Source organism: Mastigoproctus giganteus, chromosome 5, assembly GCF_048544385.1.
Source record: "Mastigoproctus giganteus isolate SK-2022 chromosome 5, ASM4854438v1, whole genome shotgun sequence".
In the NCBI taxonomy this organism is placed as follows: Eukaryota; Metazoa; Arthropoda; class Arachnida; order Uropygi; family Thelyphonidae; genus Mastigoproctus; species Mastigoproctus giganteus.
The window spans coordinates 124,525,495-124,546,650 of NC_143579.1; the positions used below are offsets into that span (position 1 = coordinate 124,525,495).

At 39.4% G+C, this 21,156-nt stretch overlaps 1 protein-coding gene across 1 annotated transcript in view; it reads left to right on the top strand.

Moving 5' to 3' along the window:
• The window catches only part of LOC150085683 (heat shock 70 kDa protein 12A-like), a 228,723-nt gene that overhangs the window by 75,008 nt on the left and 132,559 nt on the right, over nucleotides 1-21,156 (top strand). The window contains exon 3 of the mRNA XM_090374189.1: nucleotides 10,944-11,144. Within this exon, the coding sequence (XP_090230315.1) occupies nucleotides 10,944-11,144 (201 nt within the window). The remainder of the gene's footprint in view (nucleotides 1-10,943; nucleotides 11,145-21,156) is intronic.

Sequence of the window (21,156 nt, forward strand, 5' to 3'; positions counted from 1 at the left end):
ATTGCCTGATGTTGGAAGGCAGTCCAGTCAGCCTGATCAATCTTCCACCGTGGTAACCTGAAGGGAAGACATGGTCTCCCACTCTGTAACGAGGTTATCACAGGGAAGTGATCACTTCCGTATGGATTCTCCTCCACTTCCCAGGTGAGTGAGGGGAGTAGAGAAGGGGAGCAGATAGAGAGATCAATGGCAGAAAAAGTACGGGTAGGCATGTGGAAGAAGGTGTTTGTTCCAGTATTTAGAAGGGAAAGGTCATTGTCATTGAGCATACGCTCTATGACTCGTCCCCTTCCGTTGATGTTAGCACTACCCCACAGGGTGTTATTCCGTTAAAATCCCCAAGAAGTAAGAAAGGGGGAGGCAGCTGCATAAGAAGATCATCAAGGTCTGCCTGGGAGATGTCAGTCCCAGGTGGCAAATAAATGGAGCACACAGTTAATAAAAAGCCCACTGAAAGGCGAATTGCTACAGCCTCTATGCTGGTTGTAATTAGCAAAGGCTGCACTGGGGTCTGGTTACCCACAAGGATAGCCACTCCCCCATGTACAGGGCCATCCGCAATTCTATCCTTTCGAAAAAATGTGATGTTGTGCATGGTGGGATCATCATTTGCCTTTAGATATGTCTCCTGCAAGCAAAAGCAAACTGGCTCGTGCTTTTGCAGGAGGGCCTTGATGTCATCAATATTTCGCCGGAATCCACGACAATTCCATTGTAGGAATTTAGCCATTATTTTGGCTTGGTGGGTCCATCAGGCGGCTTCCGAGGTGCTGAGGGCTTACTTTTATCAGTCTTGGATTTATCCTTTTTGGGGAAGAATGGACGCTGTCCCGTGTCCATTTCCTCCTCCGCAAAGAGTTCCAAGACTGAATCATCGGGTACCTCCTTCTGTTCGACATCCATCTTTGCTTGGGTACTAGGGGGGACTTCCCCTTTTTTATTCTTTTCTTTCATAGTTACGTTTGGAACTTGTGGAGCATTAGGAGGTACCGATATAGGAGTGGCAGCTGATTGGTCCTTTTGTGCAGGTTTTTGAGAACTTAAGAGATACCGCGCGATGGGAGTGAAAGACTCCTTTGGAGGAATGGTCATGTCCGTCTGAGTTCCGACGGAACATCTCCCTGCTACCTTCTGGGCATAGGTAGGTCTGTTGATATTCAGGGGTTTGACCGATTTCCTTGCCTCCTGGTATGATATGTTAAGCTCTGCCTTCAGCCGTTGAATCTCTTTTTCTTCTTTCCACCTCTGGCATGCTCGTGAGTAGGCCGGGTGTTCGCCTTCACAGTTAATACAGGTGGGTTTTGCGGCTGAACATGCTGTTGTTTCGTGGTCCTTTGCACCGCATCGAGCGCATGCAAGGACTCCACGGCAGGCCATTTGAGAATGTCCATACTTCTGGCATTTAAAACACCATAAAGGGTTTGGAACGTATGGATGCACTGAACAGTTGATGTATCCAGCTTTAATCTCATCAGGAGGTTTAGGAGAGTTAAAAGTCAGGATAACGCTCCTGGTTTTAACAATTTTTCCATCCCTTCGCGCAGTAATTCTCTTGACGGCAGTAACTCCCTGTGGTTTTAATTCTGAGCAGATTTCCTCCTCGGTTACGTCAAGAAGGTCCCACTCCGAAATGACACCTCTCGATGAATTGAGTGTTCTGTGTGGTGTCACTGTTATAGGGATTCCTCCGATTGATGTTACTCGGAGTAGATGCTCGGACTGCCTGTCATTTTTTGTTTCAATCAAGAGGTCCCCAGAACGGAGCCTCTTAAATGACTTGGGTGTACCTACTAACCCATCTAACCCTTTCTGTATAAAGAAAGGTGACATTTTTCCAATCGGTTTTTCATTGGTGGAGTGCATGATTAAAAACCGCGGGATAGGACCTGATGGTAATTCCGTCCGCTGCCTCTTTGAAGCAATATTGCTGTCAGTGTCTATATTTTCAGATAGGGACCGGGTTGGGGCCCCTGAAGAAATAAGTTTATCAGGATTCATTGAGTTTTTTAAGTTGTTCAGTGCCCGGGCTCCCCACCCACCACGGAGCCCAAAGGGACGCCCACTACCCGGCATGCAATAAATGTGCTCGGGAGTGGGACGCCAGGGCTACCCAGACACTATACCCGCACCGCCGCCAGCCTGAATCCTGTCCCTCGGACCATGAGGGTAGGGGCGTGGCATTGACACGGTTGACCCTCGCAGGCGAGCCTACTAGCCGATTGATCCTAGCCGGGCCTTCCAGGACCACCCGTCTTGTCGAAGCAGGGGCCAAAGTGGTGTATTGGAGCTGGGCCCCTCAACCACCAGGATCCCCCTTTCCGAATTTCCATGGGTCGCACCGCACGGCAAACACGCCGGATTCCATTGATGTAAGCCTGGAACCTGGGCTGTGGCCGTTGGATCCCAGTGATGCTAGTCTGGAAGTCCAGCAGCGTCACTGGGAGGTCCCCTCACCATGTACAGGTGCCCACGTCGAGGGGTAATCAATGGGTGCTGCTCTTCTTGGACTAATGTTATTAGTGGAGTCCCACAGGGTTCGGTGTTAGGTCCACTGTTGTTTTGTATATTTATCAATGATATTGATGAAGGTATATCAGGCTTAATGTCGAAGTTTGCAGATGATACAAAGGTTGGCAGGGTTGTTAATGACAGTAATGGCAGTGTGCTACTGCAACAGGATCTAGATAATTTGGGCAGATGGGCTAAGAAGTGGCAACTGAAGTTTAACCTTGACAAATGCAAAGTACTACATATGGGTAGAAGTAACCCCAGAGAAACGTACCAACTGTGTGGTACTACACTTAAGGTGGTAGAAAATGAAAAAGACCTGGGAGTAATTGTGCAGTCAGATATGAAGTTTTCTGAGCAATGCAGGCAGGTCATGGGATTTTGTCAATGATATATAGGAATTTTGCTAGAAGGGAAAAGGAGGTGATTGTCCCTCTGTATAAGGCAATGGTCAGGCCACGCCTTGAGTACTGCATACAGGTCTGGAGGCCTCATTTTAGAAAGGATGTAGATTTACTTGAGCGTGTACAGAGAAGGGCAACAAGATTGGTGAGGGGAATGAAGGGATCCTCTTACCAAGAGAGGCTTAAGTTCTGCAAATTGCAGTGGCTGGAGACTAGGCACCTGCGCGGTGATCTGATCGAGGTATATAAGGCCTTGAATGGGTTGAGCGCGCTGAATTCTGATGGGATCCTTCCACTTGTTCAGATTACGAACCTAATGGGGCATAAATTCAAATTAAGAAAAGACAGATGTAGATTAGATGTGCGGAAATTTGCCTTTAGCCAGCGGGTGGTTAATTGCTGGAACAAACTTCCATCTGTCGTTGTAGAAGTTGATAGGTTGAATAAATTTAAGGAGGAACTGGACAGGCATTTGGAGGGAATGGTGTGATTTTTTTTTTTTTTTTTTGGCTGATGCTCATACACTTGCTTTCTTGCATCAAATGCCACTGCTACTACTACTACTACTACTACTACTACTTTTCTGGATAAGCAAAACCTTACCATCCTTAATACTGGTGGCTCTTTAATACTTACATAAAATTTCCAACTGAACAAATTCTGCAATTGATCTCTCGATATGCTCCCTGATACTGGTTCCAGTCATCGAATGGTCTGTTATCGATGATCCCATGATGGGCAGTGACCATTTTCCAATTATTTGTAATCTACTCACTACACAACCACCATTAGCAAAACCTTGCAGGAAATGGAAATTCTCTCAAGCCATCTGGGTCAAATTTCAGTCAGCAATTACACTGGATGAGGAAATTATACGATTACAACCCATAGATGAAGTGACAGAATATATCACATCCCAATTGTTATCAGCTGTTAAAAACTCAATTCCATTATCAAATCCTTTTATACCATAAAATCCCAAAAATCGCTCATTTATAATGATTTCTGATGGTATATCATTTTCTGTTTTCACAGTTACATTACGAAATATATGACTCATCTGATCAGTTTTTGTGACATCCTGGGTAGTGTCCATGATTATGGAGAAAAACGGTGCAGACTTTATTTCATCAATAATAACATTTTTGACTTTCTCAGATAAAAGACAATTTCGTTTTCAATAGTTGGACTCAAATATGTTGACCAGTAATTACGTTTTGAAATTAATTCCTTTAATATGGGGTCATAGTTTGCTAGAAGCTCAATTATAGACAAAAAAAATTCCACTCTATATTTTTATCATTCAGATTTTCTCGGTGACCTCTGAATGCCATGCTGCAACTGCTTAATACTAATGTAACATGAATAATGCGTTTCAAAACTTGTCTCCAGAAAATTTTTTCTTTAGTTATACTGGTTACTAAATCAGCATCAGTTGTTTTATTTGTGCGCCAAAGGTCGTACGTTATACAAGCAGAAATGTGAATTGAGGAAGCTTCGTGTCTTAATTTTATTAGATAAATTTTTCCAGTCAGATATGCCGTTTATTCAAGATTTTAAATCTGCATTAGAGCAATCTCCAAATAACCAACATGGTTCACAATACACAAAATCTGATTTTTGAGAATAACATAGCCATGTAACTTGTACTTTAAGACCAGCTTTTGTTGTTTTACTATAATCAAATTCAGAAAATGACCTCGACCTATTATTTTGTACAGTAATCCGAAAGGGACCTTTAGGTTGGCATGGACCTGAAGCTATTATCATACGTTTGTCTGCATCAGAAATATTTTCTGAAAAATTTGCACGGTCTGTTGGATACTGTTGTGAAATAACTGAGGGATCTAATCTTGAACCTTTGTAAACAAATGAGTTTGTTTCTTGACTTACTGCTTCATTTTCCATAACTCGATAGTCTTGATCGTTATTTGTTATTGCCAGATCCAATGAAGCAGGGTAATCTTCACTCAGTTCAGCTGGTACATTACGTGGATTGGCTTGCGGGTGTCGTTGGAAAAAATTATCTATCTTCTGCATTTTGTTTAATTTTTTGGTGGTTCCCCTTATTTTTTTTTTTGTTTTTCTGCACCGCTAAGCTATTTATATACATGGCCAGACATCTGAAATTTATGGAGTAAAGTAAAAAAAAGAATGATAACTGTAAAAGTATGCATGTTTTACCATAAAAGTTTCAGCCGTATTATTTTAATTTAACACTAAGAATAAAACACTTTATTAAAAATTCGGTAACCCTCCCAGAACGAAATCAGTACAAAAAATTATTTAACACCCCTTATGAAAAAAAAAATAATTAAATTTTTGTTCTATAAATAAAAATGGTTTAACAACCCCCCCATTTAAAAAAAAAAAAACAACTGCAAAATTTTTACGATCGCCCTGTATCCCTGGGGTAAGGGCTCACCGAAAATTCAAATGAATAAAATAGATATTGTTATTTTTGATATACATACTGCGTTACAGTGAAACTAGGGTAAATAATTACTATTTCAATAATTATATTAATAATACCTACATGGTATATCAAATTACATTGACCAAGTGATCTTTAAATATTTAAATTATAGGGAAAAAAATGAACATTAGCTTTTTTAAGTAGGTATGTGAAACTTCACGCGTAAATTGATTAAAATGGCCGGTTGCACCAATGTAACTTAAATTTTAAGTGTTCCTTAAATTGACAATATCGTATCGAAACGGCAAAGGAGTTATTAAGTGTTGAGTCAAAATTTTGATGCAGTTTTTTGTTTAAGTATAGCTTAAAATTTAAGTCTCATTGGTGCAACTGAGCATAAAAATAATAACTTACCCTGGAAAGCATGAGGTGTTTCGAAAACAGCTTCAAAAGGGTGAATAATAATAATTGAAATCATATAAGATAAGATTCAATAGCGTCACTAAAGCCTATTTGGTTTAAAGTGCAGCGTAGCTTGGTATAGGGTGCAAATTTGACGGCTTGTGATTGGTGCAGACAGGAGACAGATGCAGACTGTCCTAATGTTTATATTTATGTTAACCATTGTTGACACTGATCAATCCGACTTACATCCTTTGCTTACTGCACACGATTTATGGTTATGACATATTGGTCTTCTTTCCTGAATACGAGTATCTGTTTACGTCCGCCCCCTAAGCTCTAATTTTTAACCCTAACTTGAAAGTTGTCCTCCCTGAAAAAAAACTAATAATTTCTATAATTTCTACTCAATTTACAAAATTGAAACTTTCAATATACATAAACAGAAGTATATTCTTTGATTTCCTACCTTTAAATTGCAGCAAAAACTATTAAATCACTCGAGCTTACGTCATCAGCGTTACCAAGGTGATCCAAGGAGAAAATAAAAATGTAAACAACTTTCATGGAAAACAAACAGTTGAGCATCATTACTTGCGAACACTATTTTGCATGGCTCTTTCACAACAGTTTGCTTTACTGCTTTTCGTAATTGTTGTACGAAAGAATTGCAACGAATTGTTTTTGAAAAACAAAAATATCTTCTTTCTTTTCTTCAGTATGTATTGTATCTACTAACAAAAAATCAATGAAATTCATCTATTGGAAGCCATACTGGAAATGGAAGAAAAAAAAAAAAAAAAACTGTCGTAAAACTGATCACCACAATGCGCATTTCATAAAAAAAAAAGTTTGCTTTATTGTAATTGTTTTTAGAGGACTAAATTGGAACAGTAGTTTCATGGATGTATATTTTATCGTCTTATGAACTTTCAAGAAAATATTTCTATTCATAGCTGTGTTATAAATTTCGAAAACTGATGTCGAAGGAACTTCGCATGCATCTCATCTGGTGTGCAAATGAAAAAAAAAAAATAAATAAATATATGCTACGAGTAGCGGATTGTGAAAACAATCTGTTACTCGTGATGGATTGGAAAATTGTAATTGTTACTGAATATTTTGATATTTCCTTGATATGCATTTGATACAATCAAAAAATTTCAAGAGAAATATTGAATTTTCATTATTACACACACACACACACTGGATGTTATTTGTTTGTTATTTGGTTTTTAGGAGCATTAGCAACTAAGGCCATATTGCTCCGGGAATATGCGGTGATCATTCCCTGATCTTTCCGCATCCCCGTATTTGGTGGTGACGGGATCGAACCCCGGTCTAATCAAGAAGCGTGTGTTACGCACTGCTGCTTCTTTCCACCTGGCTACGGAGGCGCCCCACACACACTGGAAAAATTCACCTTAAAGTGTCATATGTTTGGATGCCTGAATTTCATTCTGAGCTGCAAATGTCATTTCACTTCTTTTGCACTGACAGAGTAGCTGTTTGCCGAATGAAGGAAAACAGGGTTCATTTTCCTAAAATTTCCAGTTCCTTTCATTCAATTGGGGAAAAAAAACTCCTTAGGGGAGGGAGTTCACCTTTCTAGTCCGACCCTAGGAGGGGGGGAGAGATAAAAATACCCTTTTGGTGGGGAGACAGCCAGGAGGTTGTCAAAGCTCCAGAGCTCTAACTTTCATCAGAGATGCTGAAGTTCTAATAAGTCAGTTTCATCGTGGATGCGGAAGTTCTAATGTCTATTTATTTATTGCATTCAGTTTCACAACAGATGCTAAAAGTTCTAATAAGTGAGCTTCATCCTAGCATTAGGCTGCGGCTCCCCAGAACAGGCCAGCTCCTCTCTCACCCTATATGTTTTATTTATTTCTTTTCCCCTTTATTTTATTTATTATTATTATTTTATTATTTATTTTTTTATTTTTTTTGCTTGTGTTGTTCTAGCAATCCATCCTGGATTGGGGCTTCTCTGGGCCGGTATAGTCCTTCTCCTCTTTTCTCCTTCCCTCGCTTCATTTTATACAAGTTTTTCTTTCCTCCCTGGGAAACTCGTTCCCCAGGGAGGAGGGCACTTGATTTTGATTTTGGTAGTTGTTGGCGCATCGGCTTCTGTGGCCATATTGCACCTCCCAAGGTTTTTGCAGTACTTTGATCCAAGCCCGAGGCGGGAATCGAACCCGTGACCTTTGGGTTGCCGGGCAGGTACTTCACCCACTCGGCTAGCCCGGTCGGCAGGAGGGCACTGATCACTGCTTCCAGGTAGCCAAAAGGCCAAAACAGAACACACACATAAGCTCACAAACAGTTTTTCTTTCCTGTCACTTTCTCCCGTGTGGGATGAATTTTTTTTTTTTCTCTCACTCTCTCTCTTGCCTTCCTTTTCGTCTGTCTTCATCCAGTATGGGATATTCCTATGTGCTATGTGGAATGAATTTTTTTAAATTTTTTTATTTTACATGACACACACTGGCCTTACCTTAACAGAGTCTGTAAAAACTGAACAGAGCGACGAAGCGGAGATGAACTTTTGTTCTAGGAGCCGCCCATACAAAAACATAAAAATAATAAAAAAAATTAGCATTATAGCTCTAAGTCAGCTTCATCCTAGGATACAGAAGTATTAATAAATCCGATTTTGGTCTGGTGTGAATTTGAATGCAAATGACTACGGTTACTTTCTTTTGAGTGACCACATGTTTTCATCTTGTACAGATGTTTTATTGTGGACACTTCCTTCCAGTAAAATCATTAGTAGTAGTGCTTTATTGTACTAAAGTAATTCGTTATGTTGGGGGAAACTGTTTTTGCTCCTAATTGATGTAACACTTTCGAATTTTCGCAAAGTGGATCATATGAACACAATGTAAATTAGAAGGACAGTAAAAGAGTTGATAATTGGTGCCATTGGTGGGGGGGCCAGCATTCTGACAAACAAATTTTCTGTTTATACTCCGGGACGACCCTGGTCAGAGGAGATCCCAAAATAGAGAGAGAATACAAGAAACTGCACTGTGTTTAGTAGTCACGGATTGATTGTGTGAAATTACACAATTTACCAAAAACCACAGTAAAACTAGAGAAATGATGGGGAGAAAATCTATTTTTCAGTAAGGTTTTTCTTTTTATTACAGCTCAGAACAGCATACGACCGTGGATTTATTTGGCTTCTGTACTTAAACTGAATTTCTCCCTTTGCGATGGCATCAAAGCGTAACAAGCAAATATTTTCTAACGATACTTTTTGTTCAGCCATTAGTTGCAATCTGTTAGCTTTGTATCATTAGAAATCTTGCAGTATTGTGAAGAAGACACATTTCAAGAAACAATCCGTATTCATAGCGGACGATTTTTTTTTTTTCTTCTTTTGCACACTAGTTTTCGAAGTTTATAATGTAGCTATAAATATTAAATATTTTCTTGAAATTTCGTTAGAAGATCAAATATACATCCAAGGAAACTGCTGTTCCGATATTGTTCCCTAAAAACAATTACAATAAAGCAAACTTTTTTTTTTTTTGATCAAATGCGCATTGCAGTGTTATCAGTTTTACACCAGTTTTTTTCCGTTTCCAGTGTGGCTTCCAGTAGATGAATTTACTTGATTTTCTGTTAAATACCTTTCCTATTTGTTTTCCACACATAAACACATAATTAAGGAGGTCACAAATTAATATGAAAACAATTAAATAAAATTAGCCAAAGACGCCAGGACCCTAAACAGCCCGGGCCAGGATGCAATTGCCTTGCCTGCCTACATGGTAGCTACACCACTGCCCCTCCCCTACTATTAGTGGACATTTCTCTCTGAAATGGTGCACAGTTGGCCTACCTTTGTTTTCTCAGTTCTGGTGCAATTTACCTTTTTCATAAAGGAATGAGATTAAATCACAAACAGATGAACAGTGCCCATGCTCTGAACATTGGGTGATTCAAGTGACAAAACTAGTGTGAGGTCTGCTACCATGAGGAGATCTGAAGCATCAAGGGGAGGGGGTCAGATAATGTTTAGTATGGTTATTAAAAGGGGGGAGGGAATTTATAGTTTTGCCTCTACTCAACACTCTTGAGATACTACACATAAGGTAATTGTACAGTCAAGGGGATGGGAAAAAAACATTTTTGCCGAAATTCTGAATGCTGACAAAGGTTAGGTAAAGGAACTTCACGAGAAAACAGAATGCCTTTGTTCTAGTAACTAGTTCTGCTGACCAGGGTTCAAGCTCCTAACTGCTAAATATGATTGATCTGTAACCCCACACTGGACCAGCATGGCAGATTACAGTCCCTTTCCCACAACATGAATTGTTGAGGAGGCTTCCATCCTGCAGTGGATTGGTAATGGCTGCGTTTACCCCCATTTTTTTTTTCCTTGTAATTATGTGTAAATATTTTATTTGTTCAAATAAAAATTCAGCCCTAGAACTTTTTGATCCTCCCTTTGTATATGAAGATTTTTTTTTATTTTTCAGTTGAAGAATACTGATGTATATTTTTGATAATTTAGTTCTAAGTAATTAATTATGAATAATGAACATTTGTTGAAATGAAATGTCCATTATTCATAGTTAATTACAAAACTTATGATATTGTAAGCATAATTTTCTTTTTAAATTCTTATATTATATGAATATAAAATGAAAAGATGTATGGATTTTATTTCACTTGCCGAATTAGTGATTAGTTTTATGTTATTGCTGTATAAATTAGTATGACTGCAATGTTATGGTGAGTGATTCCAATTTTATACTAATTAGTATAGCAATAATATAATACAACAGTTAGTATAGAATTAACATTAGTATAACTTAGTACACATGAAGAAGCATAAATTCAAATTAAGGAAGGATGGTTGCATGATAGATATGTAGAGGTTTGCTTTCACAGCTAGTGGGTTGTTAATTGTTGGAACAACTTCCATCTGTTTGTTGCTGTTGTGGAAGTGGGTACTTATGAAAAAGGTGATGTGGGAAGGTTTAATTTCTTGCATCATTTGCCACTACTAATGCAAAATTCTGTTACCCTATTAAAAGATGAATAATTATCGTTAGCTTTGAATACTATTGATCCTATGTGAATTCTTGCTATATTAACAGTATATTATATGAAATTCAGTTGGTCAAGTTAATAGGTATTATATTTTTCTTTCTTTCTGTAATTCATGATACGTCTTTTTCTTTTTTGCTTCTATGCAGATATGATTTCTTCAGGTGTGCATCCATTTTCTGATGACCTGGATAGTGCTGTTATTGTTCATTCTGCTGATTCCCAAATAGGCATTTCTCGACAAGGATACTTTGTTATCATTGCAATTGATTTTGGTACTACATATAGTGGCTATGCCTTTAGTTTTACTCGAGACCCAGACAATATACACGTGATGCGGAAATGGGAAGGTATGTATCTCACTTTTATCTTTGTACACCCATTAGGCATTCTTCATAATTGTTCCAGGGCTAATTAACAAAGTGATATTTAAATAAGTGAAGTGAAGTAGATTTAATTTTTTATCCCTGGATCAGCCATCAAGATCTGGTAAAATAAATTGAGGCCTATTTTTCATGGATTATAAGGAATTGGGCTTCTCTCTCTCTCTCTCTCTCTCTCTCTCTCTCTCTCTCTCTCTCTCTCTCTCTCTCTCTCTCTCTCTCTCTCTCTCTCTCAGATGAATACCATATGTGGAGGTTGCACACAAAACGTTTGGTGCTTTGACTCCTTACTATTTCTTTTATTTATTGATGTGAGCCTTTCAAGTTTTAACGTGTAAAGTTTGCTGATGATACACAGGTGGGTAGGGTGGTTAATGACAGTGTCCAGGATATGCTACTTCAGCAAGAGGCTTATGGGGGGAAATTTTTCTTAGTATTCCCAGCCTTAGTTGTTAGGTAGAATTTATTCTGTAAGATGATATTCACTTAAACAGAGGAGACATGAGGGTTTTTGCTAATGCCATTGAGTAGGCATTAATGCTTCAGGGAACTGCCAGTTCCTGTGGTTAGGAAGTCAGCATACTATCAATTCAGGTCAATAGAATGGGACAAAATTATAATTGTACCCTCTTTGAGAGCACATGAATGCAAACCTTAATTACTCAAAGAGAAACAGCAATAGAGGTAATATCCACCAACACTCTAGGACCATATGGAAAAACACTTATTGGTAAACCGTAGGGTGGTCACAGCCAGGCCAGAGGCATAGCTGCCATGGTGCAAGAGCTAGCAAAATGTAAAGGCCTATGAAGCTTGGGGGGGGGGAGAACTTAGGTCAGTCTCTAACTTTTTATAAATATTATAGAAAGAAAACTATATCAAATTATAATAATAATCTCATAGATGGATGATGATGTTGAAGAGAAGTAATGACCATACGCATTTGAGTGTGACTCAGGATAAAGTCACTCATATTCAGGCCTTAGACAAAGGGGTAGGTTTGAAAAGTCGGAGACTGTCTCCTGAGAAAGGTATTGGAGCAAGTGGCACTGTCCCCATATGGCCACGGTGGGGGAAGGGCAAGACCATCCAGCCTAACCAAGTGGAAGTTCGTCCTGCGCAACTGTGCTAGTGACCACCCAGAAAGGAAGAAAATGTCAACGCATGAAGTGGAGCATCAAAATCAATACGTTCATCGTGCAAACATACTACAAAGTAACCAGGCTAGAGACTTATGACATTGTACAGGACAAGACTACATATCAAATGGTTGGAATGATTCCCAGTTGTTCAGGTCACTGAACAGTGAATAGTAGACCAGAAGACGATCATTGTCACAAAGAACCTGATAGCTCCTGCAATCTTGGGAAAAAAAAAAATCAATCAGGACGTGAGTGACCAGCTCTAAAGAACAAAGAATATGGACAATGTCGAACCAGAGAAGGAGGAAGAGCAAGAAGAAATACAACCCAGAACATCTTGGTGGAAACAGATGAGATTATGATATCCAGAATAGAAGATGAGTGGAAGACCCTAACAGAATTTGAGGCAATGAACCCCACAAAGATCCATGTCATACCAAAGCAGAGACCCAATAAAATCCTGTGGAAAGTCACAGACCACTTCAATCATAAAATAATACCACATTACCTCTACAACAGCAGTGCAATGCTGGAGGCCATTCTCACAGCCATATACTGTGCTGCCGTAGCAGCCACTAGGATCAATGAAAGAGAAACAAAAGACCATCAGCAGAAGAAATGGGAAAAACAAGGAAGTGCCAGCTTGGGAAAGAAAGCTTCAGCAGAAGGTAGAACTAAGAATCAAGATTGGCCAATTGACCCATTATCAATGTGGTAATAGGAGTAAGAAATTGATTGGAAAAGTGAAAAGCATCCTCAGGAGAGACCAGTGTACACAGCAAACACAAGACTACAAATCAGAGAATAGGAGAATACGTAGACTCACCGAAGCAGAAAACCTCCATGCACTCAGCAAGAGATCACACCAATATAAAGAGAGCATTAGCATTAGTAGAGGCATTTGATGCAAGAAAGCAAGCTTATGCAGCATCAACCAAAAAAAAAAAACAAAAAAAAACCACTTCCACTTCACCCCTCTGTTCGTTTGAAATACCTGTCCAGCTGAGCCTTAAACTTATTTAGGCTATCAACTTCCACGACAAGGGATGGAAGCAATGCACTGCAAACTGTACATGGCCTACTACAGGAGTATCAAAGAAGAGGAGAAGGAAGGCAACAGACCATCTGAGAAGAACCCAGTTGAGGAGTATTGGGGCAGCATATATAGCAGTGAAGTAAGACATAACAGCCGAGCCTCTGGTATAGATTACAATGGAAAAAATTCAAGGGCATACGAGAGATGACAGAATGGGAGATTGATGAGGAAGAAGTACAACGATCAGGAAGTCCCACAACTACTGGTTACAAGATATTCACTTGCACTCACACCAGAACCCTAACAGAGCAGTTCACCTGGATCAACAGAGTCACCCAGAAACAATTCCAGAGAAGAAAACTCAAGGAATCATACACCTGAAGGCTAAGGACCAAGATACAAGAAACCCAACAGAATACAGGCCGATCACTTGTCTCCCAATAATGTATAAGATCCTGACCAGCTGCATAACCAAGAAGATATCCGACCACTGGGAGAACCACAGAAGGGATTTAAACAGATAAGCAAGGGATGCAAGGAACAATTAACCATTGATACAGCAGTAATAGAGCAAGCCTTCACTTCACCCCTCTGTACATGGCCTACATTGGCTATCACAAGGCCTTCAACACCATGCCTCATAACTGGCTAACAGAGATGCTGAAGATCTACAAAGTCAATCCGACATTAATAAACTTCCTAGAAGCAACTATGGCAAAATGGAGTACCAGCATCAAGGTCGAGAACATCACAAGCAGACCAGTCCCCATCAAGAGAAGAAACTTTCAGAGAGATGCCCTGAGTCCATTGTGGTTCTGTCTAGCACTCAACCTGTTATCCACTATGCTCAACAACAGCAAGTACAGATATACCCTAAAAGAAGGGAGGAAGAACCTGTACACCCGCTCTCACATGATGTACATGGATGACATCAAACTCTATGCCAAATGAGAATCAGTTCCAACAGCTGCTGCAGATCACTGAAGAGTTATGCACTGACATCAGGATGCAATCTGATCTAGACGAATAATAAAAAATAAAGACTAATTTCCCCTGAGGATTGCATTAGGGGAAATTAGGGGAATTTTGACCTACTAATTGCAGGCATACGCTATAATGACCTCCATGGAGACTACCTAGATAAAATGGCTTTCAGTGCATAGCTCATGAACGAGACACTTCCCTGAGTCTGAAGAATTTATGCGTGCCATCCAAGACCAGGTGACCAACACCATAAGTTATAGAAAATAAATTGGAACCCGGAGTGACAGATGACACATGTTGATGATGCCACCTGGCCTCAGAAATGATTCAACATATTACTGCAGGTTGTAGGGTGATCACCCACACACAGAGTACACTCACAGACATGACCAAGTCGCCAGGATAATATATCACAAGCTAGTGAGGAAATACCATTTGATCAAAGAAAGTGTACCATATTACAAGTACGAACTCTAGGTTGTACTAGAGATCCCAACCCACAAGCTGTACTGAGACCATGCCATAATAACAGACAAGACAATCTCACACAACAGACCAAACATGACCCTCATCGACAAGAAGGAAAAGGTTACCTATGTGATTGACATAGTGATGTCCAACACTGGCAACTTCCAGAAAACCTGCAAGGAAAAGATCAGAAAGTACACGGACCTAAGACAGGAGATCAAAGAGATGTGATATGTGGAACACATAACAACCATCCCGATCACCATGTCAACCACTGATATGGTGCAAAAGAGCCTAGCAGCAATAAGTCTCCCAGAGAACACCTACAAGGAACTCCAGAAAGTCTCAATCATTGAACACCTGGATAATCAGAAGGTACTTGACCAACAGTAATAACAGCCAGGCATAACAACCACCCTGTGCACTTGGTACCAGTACCAAGTGCACAGGGTGAAACCCCCCCCACCCGATCAGTGAGAAATAATAACACAAGTATAACAATATATAATAGCAGAGATCCACCATACATTATTTCTTATGGTTTGGAAATGGTGGCTAGTGTTAAATAGTCATTTTGTAAACTGCAAAAAAATTTTAAAAATTACAAAAGTAATTCTGCAGGGCGAACTAGATTAAATTTTCCTGCTATACTAGCCAGCATATTCTGGACAAAAAAAAAAAAAACCCTTTGAAATGTACCATAAAGAATTAATTAGTGATTTTGCAAACATAAAAGCAAGGAAGATGAATTTTTAAGTAACAACCAAATTTATAAATTAACTTCACTATAACTTATAGATTATTAAATTGCTTATTTTCATCTTCCTTGCCTTTATGTTTCCATAAAAATGTAAATTATAAGAGTATTTTTACGAGTAAAGCGTTGCTATTTCATGTTAATAAAGAGAGGTGGTCTGCATAGACTCGGAAATTCTAACTTTGCCACTGACCAAGGCTCTCAGAAGCAGTAATTATAAAACTTAATTTGTCTGTGCAGTAATTCCAGTAGTAGTAGCGTAAATCCATTAAACAAATTTTCATATTTTGATCGTAAGCTAATGTTGATGTAGTTGGGCTTACTGAGATATGGTGCCTGTCAATGATACAAAATGAATTTAATTTTGGTGAATTTGATGTGTTCACAAGAGAGAGGAGTAGAGAAGTGATGCTTCTCATCAATAACTGCCTGATATTAAGTATATTCCCTGAGTCAAATCAAAGTAACATGGATGTTGAGTCAGTGCAGTGTGAAATGACTTATGATAAAGGAAGATGAAAGCTGGGGTGTATTATAGGCCAAATGACTCTGAGGAGTATGAAAAAAAAAAAAAAAAATCCTTTTGTGCAAGTAAGTATGATTATCTCATTATGGATACCTTCAATGTACCTCTTATAGCCTGAAATATATGAACTGGAGAAACCTGTTATGATGACAGTTTTCTGAACAAACTGGATTGCTGCTTATCTCAGCATATCCAAGAAAGCACAAGAGGCTCTGAGATCATAGATCTGGTTCTCCCTGAGGTGTATTAAGCACTTGACAGTTGGGAATGAATAGCAGTCAGTAACCATAATACCATAAATTGGATTATATCTGAAGAAGCCTTTATGGTCAAAGGTAAGGGCAAGGGCTTCAATTTCAAGACAGGGGACTATAATGGAATGAGATATTTTTTCAGCTCAATTAAGAATACTGTATAGTGTGAGATAAAAATATGCTATGGGAAGTATTTATCTTCAAGGCCACAAATCTCTTCACACCAGTGGCCAAGTTCCATGAACTTAAGATTCCAAAATGGATGACTGGTGAGGTTAAGAGTTTAATTGAGCAAAAGAAACAAATGTGGGGTAGATACAATCACATGATTCTAAGTTGTATGGGCATATTAACAGAATATGTAGCAAACCCACTGATATAATCAGAAAAAGCTGATTTTGAGAAAGCACTAGCAAAGATGGCAAAGAGTGAGGGTTGGGTAAGTCAAATAGGACTATTAACTGGTCATGGTGTCAAGTCCATAGAAAACCCAGCAAGAGTGGTCAGTGAGTTGAATAGGTATTTTTCAACGAAATTTGCAATCAAAAGCAAGCTTTACAATATATGTGTAATGTAAAATAAGTGATTTAATGATATCAGAGAGCACCAGGACTAGTCATACCTGATCAATCTGGTAAATTACTGATGTGCTTATTAAACAGTTGGATTCAAGTAATAATTTTGACATTATATACCTAGACTTTAGTAAATCATTTGATACCACCCATCATGGAAGGCTTCTATATAAAGTAGATAAAGAGCATTGCTTGCTCTCTCTCTCTCTCTCTCTCTCTCTCTCTCTCTCTCTCTAAAATCTACAAAAATTTTGTCAGTGTGTGTGTGAGTGACCAATCCACAAGTTACAGTCAATATCTAAAATCCTCTATTAGAAGACATTCTGATTTACTGGCCCGCTCTGTTTCTCTGTGTAGTTGTTTGTTACACTCGCAGTTTGTTATAATCATAGTCTTTAGGACTCTAATACACTTCTCTCATTTTTGTTTTCTTTTCTTAGTGCTTATGTCACATCCAACTGGTTCAACATTGCACTGGCCACCTATTTCAACTGGATGCACCATAAGAGTAGGAGACCGGCGGAATTACTTAGCAAGTACAGGTCACTGTTGAAAAAAAGCCGTGAATTAGGGTTGAATTTGAAAGTGTCTGCAATTCTGCCCAGACACGATAGGAGGGAGTATATGGTGAGAGCCTTGTCGATCAATTCGGCCCTGGAGGGATTGTGCAAGGCTCAAGGGGTAGAATTTTTTTCAGCCTGGACTGTACTTGTTAACAGGAGAGATTGCTTCTACAGGGATGGGATACACTTAAATAGAAAGGGTGCAAGAATTTTTGCTGATGCTGTCAAGGCAGAGTTAGGTGGGTCGGAAAACTGCTAGTTGGGAGGGATACAAGGACTAATAGATTAACAGTAGCCACTGCCAGAGGTGGAAGTGATTCTTGCAATGCTTCTATTGAAATGAGCAGAAGCCTGAAAAACAAGATGCAGGATATTTCAGAGACTGCTGGGAATCATTGCAGTACAAGTAAACACATGGGTTGTGTTAGGGTAGCCAAGAATAGAAACAGGTGCATGTATACCTGCGTGTACACCAATGCTAGGAGTTTGGTAAATAAATTTGATGAATTTGAGGTATTGCTCAAAACATCAAAGGCAGATATTGTTGGGATATCAGAGACGTGGTGTCACACAGATATAAGGAATGCGGAACTGGAATTTGGGGAATACAATGTGTATAGAAAGGATAGACAGGACAGGAGGGGAGGAGGGGTTATGCTATTAGTTAAGAAACACATAAAGTCCAAGGAAGTGAAGCCAGTCGATATCGATGGACAGGGCAGTGTCGAGTCAGTTTGGTGTGACATAAGCATTGTGGGATCAAAATTGAGAGTAGGAGTGTGCTATAGGCCTAATGACTCTGATGAGTATAATAAGATATTGCAGAGGGAAATAGAGTGGGCCAGTATATCAGAGAGTCTTATAATGGGCGATTTTAATTTCCCAGATATTGACTGGAATTTGTGGGTTGGTCATTCGCACACTAGCAAGGCTTTTGTGGATTTATTGGATGATTGTTTTCTACATCAGCATGTTCGTGAGGCAACAAGAGGGAGCAATACTCTTGATCTGATTATCAGTAGTGATTCTTCATGCATTAAGAATCTGCAGATAAATGAACCACTAGGTGGCAGTGATCACAGTGTGTTGAAGTGGGATTTACTCAAGGAGGTAACTACCATCAGAGGTAAAGGGAAGGGTTTTTGTTTTCGTAAAGGCGACTATGATGGTCTGAGACAGTATTTAAATTCTATACAGTGGGACCAACTGATGATGTTACCAACAGCAAACTCAAAATGGGAAGCATTCAAGGAACTAATCTTGGAGGCTACCAGGCTTTACATACCAACTAAGAAATATTGTTCAAGGTTTAGGCCTAAATGGTTGTCAGATGAACTAATGAGACATGTGGCAGAGAAGAAAAATGCATGGGATACATACAAATTAATGGGTGACATGGAAGCCTATGATAGATATAAGTTGGTCTGTAACCAAGTCACAAAGGAGATTAGGCAGGCAAAGGCAGACTACGAAAAATCCTTGGCAAAGGATGCAAAGAAAAACAGAAAAGAGTTCTTTACCTATTTAAACTCAAGAAGGAAAGGGATGAATCAGATTGGTCCACTGGATATTGATGGTTCAACAGTTGAGGATCCTGCTCAGGTGGCTAACAATCTAAACAAGTATTTTGCATCTACATTCACGCATGAGGAGTTATTCAGGAAGGAGAACGATGTAGGTAAAGTAAACATTGGCATGAGCTGGATGATTTTGTAATAACTGAGAGGAAAGTGGAGGAGAGATTGTTGAGGATAAACATAAAAAAGGCACCTGGGGTGGATGGGATCTATCCAGTTATATTAAAGGAGGCAGCAAAGGAAGTAAGCAAACCCCTAGCCATAATTATGAGAGCTTCTTTGGACTCAGGGGAGGTACCCATAGACTGGAGATGTGCAAATGTAACCCCAATTCACAAAGGAGGATCAAAGGCTGACACAAGTAATTATAGACCTGTTAGTTTAACTTCTGTTCCAGGTAAATTAATGGAGGCACTGGTTAAAGAAGCACTGCAGGATCATCTAGACAAGAATTCAGTTATAGCTCAGACGCAGCATGGTTTTGTTAAGGGCAGGTCTTGCCTGACCAATTTGATTGGATACTATGATGTAGTCACAAAAGAACTGGATGCAGGGAATAACTTTGATATTATATATTTGGATCTTAGAAAGGCTTTTGATACTGTTGCACATGGAAGACTGCTGCACAAATTGGAGCAGTGTGGCATTGGAGGCAAATTGCTGCTATGGATAAGGGGTTGGTTGAGTGGCAGAAGACAGAGAGTGGTAATCAATGGACACTGCTCAACGTGGACTAATGTTATTAGTGGAGTTCCTCAGGGTTCAGCGTTGGGTCCGTTGTTGTTTTCGATGTTTATGAATGATATTGATGATGGGATATCAAGTTTAATGTCCAAGTTTGCAGATGATACAAAGGTTGGCAGGGTTGTTAAGGACACCACTGATGCTATGCTGCTGCAACAGGATCTGGAAAGGTTGAACAGATGGGCTGAGAGGTGGCAAATGAAGTTTAACATTGACAAATCTAAAGTACTACATATGGGAAACAGTAACCCCAGAGCAACGTATCAACTCTGCGGTACTACACTGACAGTGGTGGAGAATGAAAAGGACCTGGGGGGTAATTGTGCAGGCAGATATGAAGTTCTCTGAGCACTGCAGACGAGCTGCAAGAGTAGCTCATGGTGACTTGTCAATGATATACAGGAATTTTTCTAGCAGGGATGAGGAGGTGATTATCCCCTTGTATAAGGCAATGGTCAGGCCACACCTTGAGTACTGTATACAGGTCTGGAGGCCTCATTTCAAGAAGGATGTAGAGCTGCTAGAACGGGTACAGAGAAGGGCAACAAGATTAGTGAATGGAACAAAGGGTTGCTCTTACGAAGAAAGGCTTAAGTTTTGCAAATTACAGAGTCTGGAGACTAGGCACCGGCGAGGTGATCTGATAGAGGTGTATAAGGCTTTGAATGGATTGAGCATGCTCAATGCCAATGGGATTCTTCATCTTGCTCAGAATAATCAGCTCAGAGGGCATAAATTCAAATTGAGGAAGGACAGATGTCGGATAGATGTGCGGAAATTTGCCTTTGGCCAGCGGGTGGTTGGTTGGTGGAACCGACTTCCATCACTTGTTGTTGAAGTCGATAGCCTAAACAAATTTAAGGCTCAACTGGACAGGTATTTCGAGCGAACGGAGGGGTGAAATGGGAGTGGTGTTTTTTTTTTTTTTTTTGGCTGATGCTGAATAAGCTTGCTTTCTTGCATCATATGCCTCTACTAATGCTAATGCTAATTAGATTTAATATGCGTTTTAACTAAGAATGTAACCTCCCCCTTCACATGTCTTGTCTGTCCTTTTTTTTTATCATTTTTATGTCTGAAGACTAAAAACAAGGAAAGTATTTAAATATGAACTCAGTTAATTTAATCCAATTTCTATTTGTGCTAGAAGAATGAACTTTAACATTGAAGATATACATATCTGGCTAAGCTGGATGTGTAACTCTACAGTTTCACCTCAGAGGTGAATGATTGAATATTCACTTATAACTGGCTTTTAGCAGAATGTGAGGCAAGGCTCCTTTATGGGATGTAAAATTTTGAATAACCTAAAAATGTGACACAATCGTAGGTGACATAATTTGAAAATATTGT